This window comes from Egretta garzetta, unplaced genomic scaffold, assembly GCF_000687185.1.
Source record: "Egretta garzetta isolate BGI_Z169 unplaced genomic scaffold, ASM68718v1 scaffold112, whole genome shotgun sequence".
NCBI lineage: Eukaryota > Metazoa > Chordata > Aves > Pelecaniformes > Ardeidae > Egretta > Egretta garzetta.
Window position 1 is genome coordinate 2901253 of NW_009258884.1, and position 16369 is coordinate 2917621.

General features: G+C 50.1%; 1 protein-coding gene across 2 annotated transcripts in view; it reads right to left on the reverse strand.

Moving 5' to 3' along the window:
- Nucleotides 1–58: 58 nt before the first annotated feature.
- The window catches only part of CPD (carboxypeptidase D), a 24335-nt gene continuing 8024 nt past the window's right edge, over nucleotides 59–16369 (reverse strand). Inside the window, exons 3-21 of one of the 2 annotated variants that reach the window (XM_035889549.1) lie at nucleotides 16319–16367; nucleotides 15417–15586; nucleotides 14427–14794; nucleotides 13835–14026; nucleotides 12755–12922; nucleotides 11448–11557; nucleotides 10905–11007; nucleotides 10288–10430; nucleotides 9520–9689; nucleotides 8598–8909; nucleotides 7139–7334; nucleotides 6722–6857; nucleotides 5818–5967; nucleotides 5309–5404; nucleotides 5150–5214; nucleotides 4878–5009; nucleotides 4301–4486; nucleotides 3886–3985; nucleotides 59–3171 (exon numbers count right to left, since the gene is read on the reverse strand). In XM_035889549.1, the coding sequence (XP_035745442.1) occupies nucleotides 2945–3171; nucleotides 3886–3985; nucleotides 4301–4486; nucleotides 4878–5009; nucleotides 5150–5214; nucleotides 5309–5404; nucleotides 5818–5967; nucleotides 6722–6857; nucleotides 7139–7334; nucleotides 8598–8909; nucleotides 9520–9689; nucleotides 10288–10430; nucleotides 10905–11007; nucleotides 11448–11557; nucleotides 12755–12922; nucleotides 13835–14026; nucleotides 14427–14794; nucleotides 15417–15586; nucleotides 16319–16367 (3073 nt within the window). In that variant the 3' untranslated portion in view covers nucleotides 59–2944. Of the gene's footprint in view, nucleotides 3172–3885; nucleotides 3986–4300; nucleotides 4487–4877; nucleotides 5010–5149; nucleotides 5215–5308; nucleotides 5405–5817; nucleotides 5968–6721; nucleotides 6858–7138; nucleotides 7335–8597; nucleotides 8910–9519; nucleotides 9690–10287; nucleotides 10431–10904; nucleotides 11008–11447; nucleotides 11558–12754; nucleotides 12923–13834; nucleotides 14027–14426; nucleotides 14795–15416; nucleotides 15587–16318 lie in introns of both variants that reach the window. The other variant, XM_035889551.1, reaches the window with a different exon arrangement.

A 16369-nucleotide genomic window follows, 5' to 3' on the forward strand; every position in this document is an offset into this window, starting at 1 on the left:
GCCCCGAGCCCCCACCGCCCCCTGTAGGAAGAACGAGCCAACCCAGGTGGACATCAAAATAGTTTTATACAGATTATTGGATCTCAGTATACAGGTAAAAAACCAGAGGGCCCGGCTGAGGACAGAGCCAGGCCTTGCCTCACCTCATGCCGCCCCCTCCCCCTTCCAGGAAAAGGCGATTCAAGTCCCTTTTAAAAATGTACATTTGAAGGCACAGTGCACGGACCGACACGCTCCAGGGACAAGCACCTGCAGGGGACCAGCTCCTTGCCAGAAGTGACACAGGCGCTCCTGCAGCTGGACGGACGGACGGACAGACAGACTGATGGCAAGGGGAGGCTGCTCCTGCCTTCCCCAAACTGGTGACAAACAGCCCTAGCAGTTACTTGCTGCGGCTCCGAGCACAGAGCGAGCACCTGGTGCTGCTGAATAGAAAAAGTCTCACACATTTGCAAAACATCTTGAATCCACTCACCTTAAAAATAGGCACCTACCCCACGCTAACTGCAGAACGCACGCTGGAGGGAGAGGGCTGATTCCTAATGAGATTTATTGCTAGTGGGACAAAGGAAGGCCAGCTCCGTCCCTTACCTGCTGCCTGAGCAAACAACGCCCAAACAGAGCCCCAGGAGCCATATGCAAACTCAACTTTAATATAAAACCCCAGCTGTACCTCTTGTTAAAGCCCTCAGAAGCAGGAAAAGTTCAGAGATTAGCAGCTATTGTGTGCTGCAGCCCATTACAGATGGAAAAGGGTCACGGCCCAGGACCAAGCCCCAGCCCCTGCTCAGCACAGTGAACTGGGAGCAGGCACAGGGACCTTCATGGCTCCTGCAGAACAGGGGCAACAAGAGCAGCAGCTCTTTCACACCGCAGGGCTGCAGGGCAGGAGCACGGGGAATGCTCAGCCTCAGCTCCCTGTTCCAGAGCACCTCCCAAGCCCGATTTTATCACGTGCTTCTTGCAGTGTAACTCCCTGCAGAACAGGGAGGAAGGTACACTGGTGCCCAAGGGTTATCGTCCCTCCAGATAACGGCACAAAATCAGCACACAGCTGCTGAGACGATGAGCACAGCAGCATGGCCGCAGGCACATGGTTCCAGAAGGGCATCTACCGCACGCAGAGGCAAGGAACAGCTCCTTCCCAAGGTGATGCAGCCCAGCAGCCTTCAACGAGGAACCCGCTGTGCTGTTCCCCCACCAGAGACCAGGCCAGAGCCCAGCAGAACAGACCCCATCATACGTTTGGGTGAAAACATCCCCCATCAACACCACACCCAGGTTTCACTAGCAGACTCCCCCAGGCTGCTGGAGAATAGATGAGCTCAGGGCAAACTAGATGCCCAAGACATTGCTGCACCAGGCTCCTGTGCCCCAGGGCTTGGGTCAGTGGGGCAAGAATTAAAAAAGAAAGAGAGCAGCAAGGAAGTGCCTATTCTAGCCCCAGCCTTCTGCCCAGAAAGCACAGGAACATCAAAGATGCATAAAGGCTTTGCAAGTCAACCGTTTCAGCCATTCTTCCCTTCTGGACATTCCTTCTATTCCCCTTCTATTCTATCTAACATGTCCTGGGGATGCACGCTGCAGCTCCTCTTTCCAACTTCCTGCCAAGTGCTATGAAACAGAATTTGGCTGCATTTCCCTTCTCTTTCAGCTCAGCCCTTCCTCACACCTTGCACCCAGGCTCCCACAGCAGCGGACACAACTGCAGACACACAAGCAGGTGGAGCTCTTGCTACACGCTTCAGGGACGCTGTAGTAGCAGAACAGAGCCAAGCCAGCAGGATGATTTGATGCCTACCATCACCAGAGCTTGAGGAGAGGGTGTTTCCAAAGTGCTCTGATCACTAAACAGTATTAGGTGGACAATGGCAAATGGTGCAGCTTTTCTTCAAAATTTAAGACTGAAGTTGGGCCATGGATACTGCCATGACCTCTCCCTGTTGCTCCAATAATGCTCAAATACAAAGCAGTGGTCAGATTTCATTGTTTCCTCCTCAATAGTGATGGACTTGAGCAAAACCGATCAGGTGGGGTCAGTAACCAATTGCTTTTCTACAGTATCTACCACAATCAGTTTATCCATTTGCTTAGAACAACCTTCAGTTGCTCTTTCAGACACTGTGCTGTGGTAATGCTAACATGAGACCCCAAAGGCCAACACAAACAAGAAGCAACCAGGGATGATGGGGGTAAAACTTCCGTCTTCCCCAAAGTCAGGAACAGCAGTACCACAGAGCTGGCAATCAACTGAACTTTGTCAGAGTTCACTGAAGCTCTGACATTTGCTCCTTTCCAGCTCACATCAAGAATGGACGTCATCTCCCCCAGCTTTCAGAATTCCAAGTCACCACCTGGAACTAGCAACACATTAGAGGTGCTCCACAACCACTGCAGATCATAGCTGACCACAGCTTCTCAGAGTAGGGAAAAGCTCCAAGAGAGCAGCTGAGAACCAAGTACAGTCTTTTTCTGAGGGCTGCTCTGCAGAACATGGGAGTGAAGGATCTGGCTTCCCCCAAGTAGTGAGGGGAAAACATGAAATGAAAACAGGTAGAGAAACTGCTTTGGAGTGTTGTAACTATGACCCCATGCAGGTCTGGGGGCACTTCCCCACCATCTGCTCACTGTGTTGAGATGCTGGGGAAGTGCTAGGAACCCCGCTGGCCACCCTGTTAAGTTGCCTTTCAAACAACGTCACATGAACCTCCAGATCTTGACCCAAAAATGAAACAAGCCATGCCCTTAGCCCAAACGCTGCCTCCAACACCCACTGATTTGCACGTACATAGGAACAGAGCAAATAGTAGAAGGAAGTTGGGAGCTGCCACCCACACCGCTGGAGGACACATCCTGCAAGCTAATGTTTCAAAACTGAACCACAGGGATCGCCCCCCGCCACTGGGTCTGGTCCACGGGAACCTCCTCTCCCGCCCGGGACGTGTCAGTGTTTGCTGGAGTACAGTGTTTCTTCTTCAGTGTCCGTTTCATCCTGGAATTCATGGCTCAGGAGGGACTTCTTTGAGCCTGTGGACATCATGCGGATTTCGTCCTCGTAATCGTCGTGGTGCTGCCGGAGGCGATGGAAGCCATCCTTGTGTCTGTTGGACTTAATTGAGCAGACACACCAGATGATACAGGCGGTGAGGACCAGGGCAGACATACTTGCACCTACCGGAAAGGAGACATTGAAGTTAATGAAATATTCCCCCCCTCCCAGAGACTCGAGACTCATAGGCTTGCCACCATCTCTCTTCCCCTTCTACAGTCACAACCACTTCTCCCACTTCACTGTGACCCTGCTCCTTCCTCCTAGGCCACAGAAAACATGCCATGCAAGAGAGCTGCTCCCAGAGCAGCACTGTACTAGCTTTATTTTCTGTGCTTGTAATCTAGGATAGCATCACTCAGCTCCTCTGCACACCACTGGGTATAAACGTTAGCCTCCTCAGCAGCTGCCATCTCAACAAAAAAAAAAAAACCCAAAAAAACCCCAAACCAAACCAAAACCAAACTCTTTAACACTTACCTGGTTCCACCCCACTCAACAGAAACCTTGGGGAAGCAGCAAGATCTCCTAGGTCCCAGCTCTATGCACAAACAGGCTCTCCCCTTTCTAGGCATCTCAAAGTCCATTCTGGACCCTTCAGACCCCTGCAACGCTCTCTGCTTCCTCCCTCCCTCCCTCCCATCCACCAGCCCAGCATCACCAGATCCAAAGGCTATTGGACCAGTTTGCAAGGACAAGCATGTGTTCAGAAGGGAAAGCAGGAGACGGCTTAAGTCCGCAGGTGACTCTTCCAGTTCAGTGAAGAGAAGGGTCATTGTCGGCAAGAACCGGTACAGAAAGCAAAGCTCAAAGCTTTGATAAAAGCGTCACTTTACCTGCAACAGTTACAACCAGCTCCCTTGGCAGACCAAATATCCTGTTTTCCGTGTCAAACACAATGAACACAGAGCTGGGTGCATCATGACGTACAAAGACCTGCAAAAAGATACAAGAGCTCAGACTGTCACAAAGCTTCCACATCTGTTAGGTGTCCAGACAAGTGAGGTACTTGCTGACCAGGGCAGGACCAGGCAGATGCCAAAGACAAGTGCAATGGAAAGAAAAGCTACTGCCCAAACCAGTCCTGCTGTGCTGGGAAATTCTTCTCCATCCATTACATCAAGGCAGAAAACAGCTACCCTGGGCACATAATCAGCAGCTAAACAAGGCCAATGAGGCAGAGCCCAAAGAGGAGATGCCTTGATATGACAGGGACCGGGGGGAAGATCTCCAATACAGACATTCACATACCTTGACATGTTTCTGCTGGTACCCGTCGGCTATCGCATTAATGTTATGCAAACCTGGAGCCAACAGCACATGGAAATAGCCACCTTCTTTAGTATAGACCCTCAAGCCTTCATTAAGAACAATGGTAGCTTTAGAAATTGGCTTGCCACTCTTGTCTTGAACAAAGCCATGGACTCCCTTATGAACCTGAAATAAAGCATTTCAAACACTTCACATTCAGATCCAAGCGTATGGCACATTTGTAACTAAAATAGGATCTAATTCATACCTCAGAATATAGCCCATTCTCCACCCCGACCCTCATAATAAATAGAAGTGCATGATACTGCAAGGACTGCTCAGCCCACCATGAGGGAAAACAGCACAGATTTTTAACTCTCACATCCACATGTTTCCTGGTCCCTTGCTGCCTCTGTTCAATCCATTCCTCATGTAGTCTAAATTTTGACTGTCTGTAGTTACATAGCACCAATAAAAACACCAAGACTCTCCATACTGCTCTCCTCCTCTCCCCCTCCCCACCCAGCCCACTACCTTCACTCCCTGCCAGAATTTCCTCCCCCCGACTGCAGCTCACCTCCACCAGCATGCTAAGGAGAGATTTCCTGTGGTCTGCCCACAAGCCGGGAAGTTGCCCTGCACTCGGGAAGTAACAGCAGCTGGTATAGACAGTGATCTCGGGACAGTGACCAAACGTAACGCTGAAATCCTGCAAAAAACAAAGCCGCAGTTACAAGAAAATAGGTGGTATTTAAAAAGCTTTGCCGAGTGCAGCTGGAGGTGGGGAAGTTTTGCCTAGACATCAGAACAAATACGCTTTTTAATGCTTGTTTAGCAGAGATGAAGTACCTTCATACTTCCCAAGTGACTGTGCCATTCAGAGCCACGGATCACACCGCCAGGAATATTCTCATCTGAGAGAGCAAGAACACAGCTGTCAGACAGATCTGCTCCTAGCGGAGTCCAGCACAAGCTGACGGGGGGGTTAAAGGATTCAACCAAACATACCTGACTTATTTGGACAGCCTGGCTGGCCCAAATGCATCAGCGGATGGTTGTTTGCATACAGAGATGCCAAATGCTTCAGTGTTTCTTTGTTCTCCACTACAAAGAGAAAAATGAGACTCAGAGTACAACTCTCATTCACTGGAGGGGCAGATTCCCATTCTAACACCATAATCCTGTATTAAAGTGACAAATATTGTTTCAGGGGCATTCCAGATTTCCTCTAACACTGAAGGGTGGTATCAAAAGCAGACTTTATACCGGCTTTGGCAGAGGAAAAACTGAAATACTATTGTAGGAACAGAAACGGTTAAGTGTTCTGATCCCTAGCTGTGAGCTTTTATAGCTTTACTTAACAGATTGTCAACTCCACGTATTAAGGGCTGAACACAAAAGGAGGCCGCAGAATGCCACCAGCGCAAGAAGCTCTTACACCATGCGGTCACATGAACTTCAGCAGGGACAACCCGAGGGTAACTGTGCATGCAAGGCCCCGGAGGAGTCAGTCATACCTGTCTGTGCTGGTTTATCATATGGGTAAGTGACAAGCAGAGATCCTCCATCTAGTGCAACAGAGAGGCTGAAATCCTGCTTCAGTATCAAGTTCTCTATGATGGCTTTGGTCTCAGGCTCTTGTGTCCCTGAGTACCGGGAGTAATTGCCTGTAAATCAGACCAGCAAATAGAAAAGGGAATTGACAACACCTTCCTCTGCTATTTGAGACGCCAGCAGAAGTACATTCTTTGTTGATGTCTGAAATTAAGTCTGCTGCATGTATTAAAAGGCATTTGTTAGACCTCAGCAGATGAACCTGACAGCAAGTAGAGCACCTAGTCCACACTATCCATGGGGGAAATTCATCTGCAAAGCTAAACAAATGTGACACATCGCTATTTCCCCAGGCTATTCACTTTTGTGATGCAGAGGGTATTTCGTGCGTGTTTGCCCTCTTCAATGTCACTGAACTGACATTTTCTTAAGAAAGCATTTGGGATGATTCCCAGCCAAACCTGGCTGGAGAGCACTTTGCCCGCAGGAAGGGTGGGCATAGCACTGATACAGTGCTTTGGATACAGCAAGCAGTTACAGGGGCACCAGAAAAGTGTGGGGAAAAAAGGAGACACTTTCCAGGGAGCACTGAACAGAGGGCATTTTTTCAGAAGTGGGGGTTTGAAAGAAATCAATTAACAGGAAATATAGATTAGGTGTTGTCCAACCTCTGGACTATTCCTAAAGAACTCTGTTTTGTCTTTTCCTTGCAAGTAAGTGACTGCAAATTACCATCTGGGCTCCAGGGCAGGAGTGCTGCTCTCTTTACAGGTAGACCCTGTAACCAAACAACTACACCCAACCCTAGAGCAGCAGCCTGCGTTTCCACAGGCACACTGCACAACACTTTGCTTCAGTTTGCTTTACTTGAGAAGTCTGTGTCCAGATCTCTGCCGTGAGCATTGGTCTGGCCCATCTTCGATGTGCAGCCTCTCTCCTGCGCTATCTCACGTCCGTCTGGATTCAGGGAAGGCACGATCACAATCCGTGTTCGGTCAATCAGCTGAACAAAAGGAGGAGAAACAGTACATAGAGTGCAATTAGTAGGCATCATTCTCTGTACATCTCATTTGTCTGGATCTCATCCTAGGAACTGCTGCTCACATTGATATCAGCAGCCAGAGGTTCCCACCGGCCCCGTGGATTTCACATCACCTCCCCGCTATGCGTGGGGTTGCTGCAACCCACAAGCCACTGTTAACAAGACAAGTCTCTCCCAGGGAGCACCGTCTTCTCAGGATATAACTGGAGGGCTCCAAGATGGTCCTCACATTGACTTCTCACCTTTGTAACAGCAGCGTTCTTCTTGTAGTTCATGCAAAGAAATTCTGCCAGTGCCAGGAGCAGCTCGGTACCAACAGGAGCGTTTCCATGAATACCAGCAACAAAACGGATCTTTGGCTCCTCAGGCTCGGACTGGTTGGGCTTGTTGGAGATTTCGAGGGACCAGATCTGACGGAACTCGACGCTCTGACCCAAACTGCCAAGAGATGAGAAACCAAAGTGTCAGCTCAGGAAGAGCACCGCACCCCTAGCCTGGCCTTATGAAGAAATCCCAGCATGGAAAGGAACTCCGTGAGGAGGCTGCAAAGACACATGACACACAAAATAAAACCAAATCACGAGAGATTTGCAGCAGCACTGAACCAAATTCACCAGGAACATCAGCTTGGACGCAAGCATCTGTGTAAGAAAAGTATTCAGATCCAGATGCACAGGAGGCCCAATGCTCCATGTATTTCTACACAGCCTGTAACATCACCATAACTGTGGAAATGTGGAACTGCTAAATGCCTCTGTGCTTCCAATGTTAGGGGCTTTTTGTTTGGTTTTGGGGGATTTTGTGGTTTGGTTTTTTTTCTCCTTCAGAGCAGGATACGTGTGGATATCAAAGTAATTTATAAAGCACCCGGTTAGAGGACAAAAGCAGGCCTATTTCCAGTAACGCAGAAGTTGTTGCCACAGTCATGCCATTAAGTTAGCAAACTGAATGCAAGCAAAGCAGGGAACACAATCGGGGCTGATGCAACTGGACAGACAATAGAGGCTACAGATCAGAAAAGCAGCCTTGGCACCAGTGGGGACAGCACATGAGCATGTTGTGCCTGGTAACAACAAGCAAATGAGGTCCTGGGACAAAGAGATTTGTGCTTTCTAAAGCTGACAGAGGGTAAGCGCTATGGGTCACAAAGGAGAGCAGAGAACTGCAGACAGCTGCTCTCCTGCAGGAGGGCAGAGACCTTGGCTCAGGGCAAGCTAACTCAAATCTCACGCTATTGAATTAAAACCTGCAGGCAGACAATCAAAAGAGGCCATTTGAGATTTGTAAAGTGAAACTTGATCACTTTTACTGGGGACTCTTTAGCAGGGCAGACATCAGAAAGGATTTGGAAAAGGGAGAAAATAGAGAGCATGGAACAGAGATATTTGCAGAAAATTGGGATATCAATGCTGGGAATATCACCAGTCCCAGGTGCTCTTGGGGAACAGACAGAACCCCAGGTTTAAGTCAATAAAACGATGTCTCAGGAAAAAGCACATGGATGCATCTGTGAGTCCCTGCAGCCAGTGCTCTGCCACCATGCCCTTATGTGTGGGGGTCCCTTGAACTCAGGGACAACAGGGAAGGGGAGGGACGAGCTCCCCATCTCTGCACCGCATCCTTGGCTCGTCATTTCACTACTTCCCTGCCACAGGCTGCTGCTCAGGGAGGAGCTGAGCACTGCTCCTTTTGAGTTTTCACCTGGTGAGATTTGTGATGTGCGGGTAGTTCAGATAGAGGCCTCGGAGGAACTCAGAGAGGTCCTTGTAAGGGCGGTATCGATAAGGAGAGACATCCCCCGAGGAGGTAAGCAGGAGGCGCTCCAGGCCGTTCTCAGCAGACAGATCTTTGATCAGGGTCTCAAACTCCTTCTCATTGGGGTCACTGGTGTCTGGGGTGTTCAGGACCGGCACCTTCCCCTCCTCCACTTTGATGTCTGTCCGTGAAAGAGTGAAGTTGACCTGCACCCCACCTTTGCTGCCAACTTCCACTGTCTTAGTGACTGGATCATACCTGTGCAGGGAAAAGAAGGCACAAGGAAATGTCAGGGGTTCAAGGCCTCACACAACAAGCCACCCCCCTTCCTGACTGGATGCTCACATGGGACTGGGACTGCTGCTGCTTCCCAGTCAAAAGTGAGAAGGATAAAAAAAAAAAAAAAATAAAAAGACCAAAAACATTTCAAAGGGACTTGGGAATGGCAGGAGAACAGGGAGCAGCTCAGAGCCCAACACAGCCCTGAGCTGCTTTTGGCTCAGGTGTTGCAGGGTTACGTGGCAGACTGGCAGGACAACAAGTCAGGCTGCTTCTAACCCAAAGGTTTTGGCAGCCATTGAAGTGATGAATGCATTTCTGTGGGCAGCTGCCCGAAAGAGAATTTCCCCTAAAGACACTAAGTTATCAACTCCTTCCCTATACCACCTCCAAAATAAGGGAGGATTTGGATTGTACACCAGTGCCAGGTGAGCAGTCTTTGACATCAGGGTAGCATCACATTGCTAACTCTGAACAGGCCAGAGGGCAGGAGAAACACCCACGCCCACTTCTGCTGCAGGCAGAGGCGATGGGACTACCGGGAAGTCAGGAGTATAGCTGTTTGCTCCTTGTGCCGTGTCTCACTCACCCTCGGGCAGATGCTGTGATTTTGTACGTCCCCTGGACCAAGAGCCGCCAGTAGTCTCCATCCTTGTAGGTGGTCACCGGGTGGTTGATATCGGCAACGCTGATGGTGGCATTGAGAATGCCCCTTTTGTCCACAGCATCCAGCACAAATCCCCAGACACCGCGGTGAACCTGAGCACAGACCCGGAGCCCTGCTGAGTGCCAGCCCTTGCTCTGCCTCCCACCCCACACATTGCTGTGGGATCACTGACACCCAGATCCCACCAGCTCCCAGCCCAGGAGATTCAGCATTCCCAGAGGAGCAACATGGTCCAAAAGGGTTTGGGTTAGACTCTCCAGCAGCTGGCGTGGACAAAGATCACCCAGTGAGTACAATGAGCAATTGTTTGGCTCAGGGTGCCACCACAGCAGCCTTTGCTCCACACCTTTGTTTGCATGCCCCAGGTGTGCAGCACTACCACCAGCCCTGACTCAGATGGGAACAGCACATAAAGGCCACTCCAGCCTAGGGAAAACCAAGGTAGTGGTAAATAAAAAGCCCACACCTGCATCACCTGGCTGCTGTTTCCATAAAGATTTTTGGTATGTTGAGAAGGAGGGGAGAGGAGTCCAGACATGTTCTGATGGCGATTATTTCTGTGGAGCAGGTACCCAGCCTGGCCAGGAAGCAGCACGTGCTTCAGCCCGCAGATTAGCCTGTTCATTCTGGCACATCTAATGCAAACCCCAGAGGCAGCTCACACAATTGCTTGGGGTGAAAGCATCTCACCTGTTTCATGAACTGGAGGAGAGACCGGCGGTTCTGCTCCCAGTACTTTGGCAGCTCCTCAGCTTTTGGATATTTCACGCAGCCCAACTCAATGGTCACTTCAAAGCAGTTTGTATGTAAGTAATTCCAGTCTTGCATCCCACCTACAACAGGAACGTAAAAAATGACTTAATAAGGTCTCCTGAAGGCAACTGTACTGCAGCTCAAAAAAAAAAAAAAAAATGTCAGATAGTAGAGAAAGATGAAGTACAAACTACAGCACGCATTTTGTAGCTGAAGAGAGAAGGCTTTTACACAGGGCAAGATTCAAGCTTCAAAGGGATGCCAAAATAGCAGACAAATAGCCATCCTTCTTGTAAATACCTTTCATGCTAATATACTGCTGTAAAATTTTATGAAACTATCTTGCTAATAGCCAGAAAAACTACACTATAAATTCCTCCCCTCAGGTATAACTGTATCTGGGTATCTTGTTTAAGAAGTTATAAAAGAAACCTGAGTCCCAGTAATTTGGGCTGACCAATGCAGAGTTTGTGAATGATCAGACTGAACTTTTCAAGCTGCCACATGCATTAACTTGGAGACAAACAGTGCAAGAGATTTAAGTTCTGCTTTACCTGGAACGTTGTACCACTGAGCCCCATTAGTGATGCCATGCGGGAAGTACTCGGTGGGGTACATATCCTTACAAGGGCTTCCCTGGTACATCTTTGTATTTTCCTAAAAAACAAGATGCAACATGTGAAGCTGAGTCTCTGCACTCTACAGCCACTGGCACTTCTGCTCTAGCATTAGTCACACTCTTGGGTTTACCAAACACAGAGGTTCATGCAGGCTGCAGCACAGACTGCACCCACACCCAACCACAACCCATAGACACCCTCACTCTCCTCCCAGCCCATGTTTTCAGCATTTTCTACCACCCTTCAGCACGTATGGCCCCTGTGCCTGCACAGGGCTCTCCTCCTACAGTGTCTGTGGACAGAACATGCTGGGCATCCATTCATGGAACGAGAGCTTCCCACAGGGCCTTTCTGCTGTGCCTGCAACACCGGGCGCCCACAGTACCTGTGCCTTCCTCTACCAGCTGCTCGGGAGGTTCCCAACAGCATCAGGGGTTAACCCAGCAGGATGTGCCTGTTTTCCCGTTAGAGCTTTACCTTGGAGTAGGAAAGTGCCAGCTGCTGAAACACAGCATCGTCTGGGGATTTACTGTATATGGCTATTCCTTGTTCATCATCATCAAAGGGGTAATTAACCACCAGGGAACCTGCAGGGGAAACAAGCTTTGACTCGTACTTGCACGCTTTCAAGGTGATCCCTCAGCCTAACAAGGGAAGTTTTTCTATTTCTCCAAAGAGAGCCAAGCCTTCTGTTTCTCAAGACTTGGCATTAAACAAAGCCTAAAGCCCAGTGGCTAGAAGAGAACAAAAGCACAGGAATAGGTAAGACCACACCCAGTTGGGAAGGTGAACCCAGGCCATGACACATCAAAGGTTTGGCTCTTACATGCAGGAGCGATGAGCACAACCTCATAATAATCACTTTCACAGAGGAGAGAAAGCAAGGGGAGGAATTTCCTAGAACATGCATAGTGCCCTCGGCCCAACTACTGTAGATTTTCAGCCTTCTGGAGTTTATTGCAAGCACTGTCAGATTATAACATTTTTGGCTTACTGAAGCTTCCCCTAAGTTGTACTAATAGCACCGTGGAGCTCCAGACACCACTGCTGCTGGGGAAGCGCCAGCTCCCTCGTACCCACACGCAGTACTTCTGCATTACAAAATTAAACAGGCTAGCACAAAGCAACCACCTGCAAGTTACCACAGCTACAAGCCAGCAGACAAACAGTCTAGGGAATAAGCTCTAATACATAATAGACTTAATTTAGATCACTCCAAAAAGATAATTAAATTACAGCAAATTTCATAGTTCCGCCATGCAATTTAAGGCAGGGAACCCTCAGTATTACATCTCATTCCCTTCTTTTTATAAATACTGTGAAGCCTCCAACAGCCTCAGCGCTGTATCACATTCCCAGACCCAGCTGCTGAGCAGCCGCTGACAAGAGTCCACTCCCATCTCTCAGCAGGCAATGAGCTAGGTGCCCCCCAATGCACGTGCTCCCCTCAGAGAAGGGGTTGCGATCCTCCCAACAGCCTCTTCAACTCCCTACAAACATGCTTGGGGGACACTCTTTTCACCCTCTGTTTCCAGCTTCTGATCTATCTTCCAGCAGCATGAACAAAAGGTTTGGGTTACTCTTTATTTGTGTAGGCCCTTTGGAAATGGCTTTACTCCTGCTGCAGGAACCCGGCTGCCTTCGCTCCTGCCATTTCACAGCAACCGCAAGGGCTCTCTGCAAGAGCTCCTTAGTTCACACCTAGAGTGCCAGGGAGATAGCCCTGCAAAATCCCATCCCTTGAACCTCAGCGCAAAGGAAGGAGCTCGGTTTGGCTGCCGTACCTCCGTGCAGGTTTGCTGAGAGCACAAACGGGTAAATCTTTAACCAGCTCATGACAGCGAGAGTTTCTGGCTGGGGAGGGTCTGCCACATGGAAGAACTGATCTGGGAAGTTCCGGTTCAGGTCATAGTTGTTGCTGTTGTTTCTGCCAACGGTACCACCTCTGTCTCCTGAAAATTAAACACAAGTTCAAGCTTGCGCCCTATGCAAGTTCCCGCTTCAGTGCGGAGGCTTCATCCTCTTCATTACAGAGCTTACAACTATCAATTAATAGGAGACAGCAGAGAGCACAGCAGCGCTGGCTTCCTACACCCCAGAGTGAGGGGACACCCACACCCTCCTTCAGCGATGGGCCTGCTCTGTGCACAGGGGTGCCCGAGGGCCCTTCCAGCAGGTGTTTGCACAGGCTCCCAGTGCCAGCCAGACCACAGCTAGCAGAAAGGCAGCGAACCATGAACAGTCCCAGCAGCTGGATGTCACGACCGCAGAAACCTCAGAGCTCACCTTCTCAAACCAGCTGGACAAGTTCTTTGTTAAAGCCAAGCAGAGCTCTGCTTCCAGAAAATGGTTCGGGACAGACTTTGTTCTGCCAATCTGCAAGAGCCATGCAGTTTTAAGGACTTCCCTGAAGGATGTTTTTGCCAATTTCAACATCACGATAAAAGTCTATGTTATCCTTGGACAAGTGCTCTGCAGACAGCCTGGCTCCCACGTCACACGTTACTAAGAGCATGGACCAAAGCACAGCAAATATGAGCTGTGTCAAAGGAATGTCTTTTTTTAAAATAATCCTTGGAATAGCCACAAACCATAAGGGGACCCAAACAGGGGCAGCATATAGCACTGCTGAAGCAGAAGAGCTCTCTCCAACAGCTTCAAGCATCAGTCGACCACCCTCATCCTGCACTGTGGGATCCGCTCATTCATCCCACAGCACGCACCAAGCCCCTTCCCAGCATCCCCGTGCGGAGAGCACTTCTGCTCCAGCATGGCTTCCAGATTTCTCAGAGAGGTACCATGAGCCCAAAGGCTTGTTCTCAGAGCTAGAAAGCCCATGGATGTTTCAGCACAGACAGCACTACCTTCCTGGGACTTCTCGTAGCCATCAGGGTTCATGGATGGCATGATGTGGATCCGTGTGCTCTGGACCAAGTCAGTCACTTCAGGATCTGTGCCGAAGTTCTTACAGAGGTACTCGATGAGGTTCAGGAGAAGCTCTCGCCCCACAACTTCATTCCCATGCATGTTACCGATGTACTTGAACTCTGGCTCACCTGCATACACATGGCCACGCCAAAGAGACAATTATAACCACTACACTAAAGCTTGGAGACACCTCACCACCCCAAGCTCTACTCTCTCAGTCCTTTCTGCAGGTCTAGGAGGCATTTACCTAAAATTTACCCTTCTCCTCCCACAACACCAAAAAGGACAGACATTGTTTCAGGAAAGCCCCTTGGTCCTTCTATCCCCAGGGCTCCATGACCAGTGTAGATGTCCCCAGCAACGACCCACTGCACCTGGTCTTTTTAGAAAGGACACTACGAGGAACAGGTCAGTCTCTCTTCAGACAGGTGCCAGCTCTACGCTCCTTTTCGCTTTGCCCACAATCTCCCAATGCAAAGAGTCTGTCACCTGCATTTGTGCCTTGCTAAAAAGGATTTCACAAGTTACCTGGTTCGTGGATGCCAGGGTTGTCTGAGATCTCCATTACATAGAGCTCCCGCAGCTCCACCGACTTGCCCACAGAGTAGAGTCGGGTTATGTTGGGGTACTCGCTGGCGTACCGCCGCAGAAAGATCTCCATGTCTGAAAAGTGATGGTGGCGGAAGTCCACTGGTTGGATAGGTTGATGGAGAGAAGTTGGGCTTGGGGCCTCTGCCTGGGCAGGGGTGGGGGTGATGGTAGAGACAGGAGCGGGCGTTGCCGTGAACTGTGTGACGTTAAGAGCTGGTGGCATTACAGTTGGCTGCAAGGAGAAATCCACTTCTGTTGCAGCTCCCTCCTTCACCTCGATGTTCTCCCTGGTCACTGGCATGTAACTGTGGAAAAAAAAAAAAAACAAAACAACAGCCAGCTTCAGCAAGAAGGCTCTGCAAAAGAGAGGCCAAAGCCCCCTGCAGCCTTTCTACCGCCTCCACCTACGCCTCCCAGCCCAAACACACTGGGATGTTAACGACTACGCGAGAGATTCACCAGCGAACAAGCTGACAGGACTCATCCCACTGCTGACGGACCAAACTACACTGCCATCCTTGCTGTGTCACAGAAGCACAAATTCCTGTTTACAGACTCACCAGGGAAGAAGCCACCGGTGCTGTCTCAGGGCGAGCCTTGGGGCGAGCTACGTGTTTACACCCAGACTTGAGACAAACTCTTACTGGGGTGACCCTACTCCACTTTCTCCCTTAGCCCAGAAAGTAAGATGCAGGCTGATAAAAGCCATCAAACAAAGGTGGCAGAAATGCCGTGCACCCAACAGCACCCCGCTGCAGAGGGGCATGGGGTGAACAAACACAGCTGCAGCTCTAAGCTGGAGTCCTTCGCTCCTGCAGCTTCCAGCCAATCCCCTTAAATACACAGCAAGATGCTTTGGGGGAAGAAATGAAGTGAAGGAATGTGAGCAGTTGTTAGTGTGGACGCAGGCTGCCACAGAGACATTACCCCATTACAACCGCAGTCACGTTGTAGGTCCCAGGCACAAGCAGTCGGTGGTAATCGCCGTATTTGCCCGCTGTGATGTTATGAGCAATGCCGGCCACAACAATGGTCGCGTTCTCCAGTCCAGCTCCAGTGACTGCATCCCTGACAAAGCCTTTCACACCAATGTGGACCTGAGGAAGACAATGCAAGAGCCTGGCTGAAGACAGGCAATATCAGCGGAACCGTGTCCTCCCCCAGCAATACCCCCCTGCCCTTCCCAAAATGCAGCAGAGCAGGACAGCTGCCAGGCAACGACACACAAGGGCCCATGACACAGACAGTGCTTGGCCAGACAGCAAGGACAGGAATTCCAGCATGAACTGAGAAGGCAGCAAGATCTCAGAAGTGATCCTCCCTAACAAATTCCATCGACATGGGCACACAATATGAAGATAGCAGGGTTACAGGCCATGCCAAGGGACAAAATGCTGCTGCCTCCCTTCCCAGCTTACTCAATTCATACATGGGCATTCGGAGACAGCTTGGCAGAGGACTCTGCAAGCCAAGGTCTCAGCAGTGTTGGTGCTTTTGAACATCACTGGAGGTTCACAGCACCGAGGCCATACAGGTACTCTGTATTACATAGTGAGAACTGCACCGATCGGTCCCTCTGTTTCACACTGAACCCCACAAGGCCCCTCTGAGCGGAGCTCTGCTGTTGTGGAGGATGTGGGAACTGCGGCAGAACCGCAGAGATACACAGCAGCTTTGTAGCCACCAACCTCTGCACAGCAACTGCAGCAGTTGTGTTACCACACGCAGCAAACGAAGCCACAAGAGCAACTGAACGCCGCGCTCTCAGCCCACCACGGACACGCGGGTTTCACAGCCGCTGCCCCATGCCCCGTCCCAGCCCGCACTACCTGCTCAATGAAAGCAAGGAGAGAGTCCCGGTTGTTCTCCCACTCCTGCTG